Source organism: Rutidosis leptorrhynchoides, chromosome 11 (assembly GCF_046630445.1).
Source record: "Rutidosis leptorrhynchoides isolate AG116_Rl617_1_P2 chromosome 11, CSIRO_AGI_Rlap_v1, whole genome shotgun sequence".
Lineage (NCBI taxonomy): Eukaryota > Viridiplantae > Streptophyta > Magnoliopsida > Asterales > Asteraceae > Rutidosis > Rutidosis leptorrhynchoides.
In genome coordinates, this window is record NC_092343.1 from 393,088,073 (window position 1) to 393,093,956 (window position 5,884).

A 5,884-nucleotide genomic window follows, 5' to 3' on the forward strand; every position below is an offset into this window, starting at 1 on the left:
TTTAAATATTATATTATATTTATGTGTATAGTTGACTTGTAATTTTTAGTCCGTTGCGTCGAGCGTTGAGAGTTGACTCTGGTCCTGGTTCCGGATTTTTGAACGTCCTTGCGTATAATTTAATATCTTGTACTTTGCGTTTTGCTTTTTGTACTCTTGTAATTTTGAGACGTTTCTTATCAATAATTGGAACCACTTTGATTGTATTTTGTACTTTTGAGCTTTTTAGTCGTTTGCATCTTCAATTCGTCGAATCTGTCTTTTGTCTTCACCTTTTATTATTTAAACGAATATCACTTGTAAATAGAACAATTGCAACTAAAAGCTTGTCTTTCTTGAGGGATAATGCTATGAAATATATGTTCGTTTTTAGCATTATCAATAATCATATAGCATCAAGCTAGCCAATATACAAACAAGGTCATGATAACAAGAGGATCGACGGCCTGGCCGGGCCCTTAACTCCAATTGATCAGGCTGGAGTATACCGATAATTCCAATTTCTGTCTCCCTCGCATAGTATCCAAATGCAGGGGGTGCATCATTCAACTATACTACGTGAATAGTAATTCCTGAACCAGAAAGACTCATTCCTGCGTCTTGCCCAACTTACAAATTTGGCATAGCTACCAAAACCATAGCTGCCCCACATGTAAGCCAGTTGCTGCTACAAAACCCGTAGTCGGCATTCAGGGTGGCCACAACAAGTCACAGAATATAGAACAATATATCATATACTCAGTATTCAGGTGAGTAAGCCAAGGTAACAGTAGCATAACCCGCTACTAAATTCTTATAAATATTAGGATAGTCCCACTCACTGATTACCAGCAAACTCAGTGGTCTAATGTTACTGAGTCTTCTCCATTCCTTTATCACCTGAGAATATCATTTATCTAGTCAGTACACTTTTCAATTAGATTATACATCAGAATAAATAAACACATCAATATAGTAAATGGGTCAGAATAGCACTTGACCCAACCATACAAACCCTATCACTCGCGCGGGTGGGGTCTCACTCGTGCGACTGACCAGCTCACTCGTACGGATGAGTATCCTCACTCGCACGACTGACAAACTACTCCCACGAGTGACTTTAAAGTCCACTCGCACGATTTAGTAACTTACACGCGCGGTTAGACACCTCACCCGTACGGGTGAGTGCCTAACTCGCACGGTTGAGCAAGAACAGCAGCATAACTGCAAATCGAGATTTTTTACCCAACAAAAAGTTTGATTTAGTGTTTTAAAACCTTATCATTGAAAAGTAAATCTCAAGACGATTCTAACGATAGTTTATTCGTCAAAAACAGAGTTATGGTTTGAAAGTTACACCCTTTTCAATTTTACCAAAAGCTGACCACTGCTCAACCATGTGGCTAAGGCCTCACTCGTACGGTTGAGCCCTCAACCGCATGGTTGAGCCCTCAAAAGTGTGCTCAACCGCGTGGTTGAGCTGTCAAAAGTGTGAGTGCTGAAAATCAGTTCCAGCACGATGTTTTCACGTTTTTAGCACCCAAAACTCGATTTTTGCTTGTTTTGGTCGATCCAAAGGCTAAATAATATCACATAATACATATATAAACTATTTCTAACATCAATCAAGCGTAACAAACACATATAAACAAGAATCAAGCTCAAAAATCACCAAAACCCATTTTAACCCAAACCCACTTTTTAATTCACCAAATTCAATGATGTTTACCTTGTTTTGATCCTTGTTAATGCTAGAATCAGATAAACGAAATCACAATCTTTGATCTTGCACTTTTGATTTCAAAGATTAAGAGAGCATGGAGTGTTTTAGGTTTTCAAGTTACTAAAAATGGCAAGGAAAGAACGTACGGGATATATATTCATTTAGGGGTTTCTTCACTATGAGGAAACCTCTTCCGTCTAACACGCGAATATTTACCAATTATCTAAAACACAGTGTACCTCATTAGGCGGCCCTAACGAGGTCCAATTCATATAACGAAACATGTTCTGTGACCTTTGTAACAAAATGCACTTTATCCCATATACTAATAATTATATACACATAATTATTAAAATAACTAATATTAATAAATTAATATTAACTAAGGGTAAAAAGGTCATTTACTACTAGGCCCAGCTGAGGGTGTTACATATATTCGTCGATTCTTTCAGAACTGGAGGTGGACGGTTAACATTGAAATCAGGGAAGGAAGGAGGTTAAAAATTCCTTGCCATAAGCATGATGACAGTGTTTTGGCCGGGACGATGGCGATGAAGAAAGCGATGGTGGATGTGATGACGAAGACGCGAAGGTAAAGATGGGATGGCTGTTGTGTGAGAAAGCTGGAGAAAGGGCGGTGAATGAAGATGAAGAGTCCAGAAAGATTAAGAAGCAAAAGACAATAACCCCTTTTCCACGTCGTAAAATGACTAAATTATCTTAATGGGAGAAAAAAAAATATGGTGAGTAGTAAATTGTGTTATTAAAATGATATATTTTTAATTGTTCAACTTACTATTTTTATCGAATTTTAAAAGGTATTTGAATTAAATCCACTTTACAAATAAAATAACTATTAAACTTCTTATTATACCCTCATATCCCTACATACGAATTGCTGATCGGGTATTGCCGTTTGAAGGCCAAGACCGTTTGAAGGCTTAGGCCACTCCTTGCAATGTCGTTTTGAGAGTTGACGACGCTGTTCAATGGGGGTAAAATAGTAATTAAATTCAGTGGCGTAATATAGTGTATACTAAAAGGAATATCCGTTCCACTTGAATTTATCGAGAAAAAAAATTTAACACTTAAAAAAATTACTTAAAAATAAGGTTTTATTAATGTTTTCCCACGCTGACAATCAGGGGCGATTTTATGAAGGGACAAGCGGGGGTAGCCGCCCCCAGTAGATTTGCAATTTTCAGTGTAAAAATTTTGGAGTTTTCGACTTTTCCCTCCGTGGATTTTTTCCCCCAAAATCTACATATTTAGCCCCAAAACTTTTAAATTTTGCCCACAAAACTCCAAATTTTACCCCTAAACCTTCAAATTTTTTTTTTTAGGAATTTGGGAAGGCAATATTTATGTGATCGGGTGAAGTATCAGACTCACCGTTCATGACCCGGCAAAATTGAATAGTTACTTAAAATGTAACGACAAAATAAAAAAAGTTAACTTTCAATTCGTAATAAGGAAGATGGTTCAAGAATTTGTCAAAATTTAACAAATGAAAGCTCATGTAACATAACAAGAATCTAAAACGTACCCTTCCTACTCACATTTTTTTTGTCTTTGAAAACTTCATAAGCTAGAACTTAACCCCATGAATTTTTGGTGTTAAAACGATAAACCTTGACACTAAATTAAACTTCCAAAACTAGAAAAAAATGTGAAATTATGCTTTAATTCTCACTTGAATTACCTTAACAACCCTACATGATCAACTTAATATCTTATATAATCTGTCGATAATCCGGACCAAGATGTTGATGGATCAAATAGTCATCTCCTTTAGGCACATCAAACATCTTATTTTGATGATGAAAATATGTATGTTGATGTGCATTTAGCATCTCCTTTTGCCTTCTTAACTCAAGTACCTTTCGGTGAGAATTTGAATGTTTAGCTAAAACAAACGTAGGGCTAGCTGCCGGTCTATACTCAGGGACAAGGCGACCAGACTTATAACGAACACCACAAGCATTACAAAGCGTTTTTGGACCTAATGGTCCAGTACGCCATTGTGGAGTCTTATCAGTTGCACAATGCAAACATCTTCGCCCTTCAACATTATTAGATTCGTGATCATAAACTTCCTTTTTCTTCGAAGGAACTTTCATCGTTTTCTTGCCAATTGAACTTGATTCCGATTCTGATGACATGGTAACGGTGGGAGCCATTGAAGGTTGAGAGAGTGCGAGAAGCCGAGAAGTCCATTTGCATGGTGCGGCACGAGAACGTTTGGTTCGAGCCTTTCCTGGGACCATCATTTCCTTGTTAAAGATTGAGTTATTTGCCTGATTATTGGGCTCATGATAGAATTTTTTGGTCTCGGATCCACTATCGGGTCGGGCTTTGACTCCGGATATCAATTGAAGCTTCTCCATGTCTTCGGTTGAAAATGATTCCTCCTCAAAATTTGATAGCCATTCGAGTTCATGAGCCATATCATCATACTGTTAGTTATAACAAAAACATAGTTAGTATAACATTAAAACCATCTAAAAGTGGGAAACTAATATTTTATATAAAGATAATTAAGTTGATTGAAATTAGCATTATATTTAAGTAAAACATAAATAATTAATATCTTCATTCATAAGTTCTTGGAATAAAGTTCTTTCTTTTTATGCTACTCAAAAGTTAAAGTATTTTTACTCGGATATAAATAAGCGTATTATATCTTGATGGTTAATATATCCTTTCATATATGATATAATGAGACATTGTAGTTCAGTTATTTGACTTTTCCATCCAACACATTCTTTTCGATTTATCAAGAATTATCAAATTGTATGCGTGACACAATCATCAATGACCAGAGTAATTAACTTTTACTTGTTTCTCAATAAGGTTTTTTATACTACCCATACGTACGTATACATATATACATGAATGGTAATATATATCTACAATATATAAATTACCCTAAATACCCTTTAGAAACATTGTGTTTCACTACTAAAAAACGTAAAGTTACAACTTTCTTTTTCAAGAAGATTTCGTATACTGTATAACGCGCTAGCTACCACAAAAAGCTGAAGTACTAGTAACATGCCGGAGTACTGGTAACTGAACTTTATACAATTAAAAAAATGTTTTTCTATATCTTATATTTTAATATTGAAATACATATTACATCTATTAGATATATAAGCGGAAGGGGAAAGAGAGAACTTTATATACATATACCTATTTATAGTAATACGATATGTATCTATGATGTACGATGCATTTATCGTTTTGATATAATAGTCTTAGAAAATTAGAAAATCATTGTATTAAGTCCATATATAGCAACAACAACAACAACAACAACAAAAAAAAAAAAAAAAAAAAAAGTCCATATATAGCAATTTCGCTTTAATATTGGACGTACTACAAATATAAAAAAACAAATGATAGTATTTGTAATTTTGTTGTATAAGCTCAAAAGTTATCCTTCCAATTTTTACATTCTTTAGCTAAAAATTGCATGACAGTATTAATACACATAGTTACCTAGCTGAAAATTATTCATTTAATTGATTAAATACTAACCGGGACACAAAAGTCGTGAGAGAATTGGTTGTTGTCGGTAACACTCCGGTAACCACCATCACCGGAGGAGTTACAGCTGTCAACGGCGGTAGTAACAACCGACGAATCATCATAAGTTACGTCGACATTGACAATATCATCGTTAGGAAAATTGAGAAGGTCGTCGATGATGAAATGATCGGTGGAGTGTCGTTTTTCGGATTCATTGAAAAATTCAGGGGTTTCCATTTTTGTTGATGTTGTTAAGGATTGAATTAATGAATTATGATGAAAAAATGTAACGTAGAAAAAAATGTGAGTTTTAGGGAGAGAAAGTGTTTATGTATGGGGAAAGAGTGAGTGGAGGAGTGAAGAGAGGTGGAAATGAGAGAGTTTATTTGCGTTTGAAGGGGGCTAAATATGGACCTTTTTTTTACCATTTGTAATTTTATTACATTAATATTAAATTTGATTATAACTTACTCGTAATTAATTTAATGATGATAAGAAATAATATTTGGTAATATTATGTTATATTTTGTTTTGTTGCTAGATGATATAGAATGTGCTGATATCATTATGTTCTATGCATATGTACGTGATCAGGGGAGGCCCGGAGGAGGAGCAATGTGATTAACCGCTCAGAGCCCATGATTTTCAGGG

General features: G+C 35.0%; 1 protein-coding gene across 1 annotated transcript; it reads right to left on the reverse strand.

Moving 5' to 3' along the window:
• Window positions 1–3,435: 3,435 nt before the first annotated feature.
• On the reverse strand, window positions 3,436–5,470 carry LOC139877501 (GATA transcription factor 12-like). Its single transcript, XM_071864933.1, has 2 exons — window positions 5,243–5,470; window positions 3,436–4,158 (listed from the first exon to the last, which is right to left on the reverse strand). Exons 1-2 carry the CDS (start codon window positions 5,468–5,470, stop codon window positions 3,436–3,438), a joined length of 951 nt encoding a protein of 316 aa, XP_071721034.1.
• Window positions 5,471–5,884: the final 414 nt, after the last annotated feature.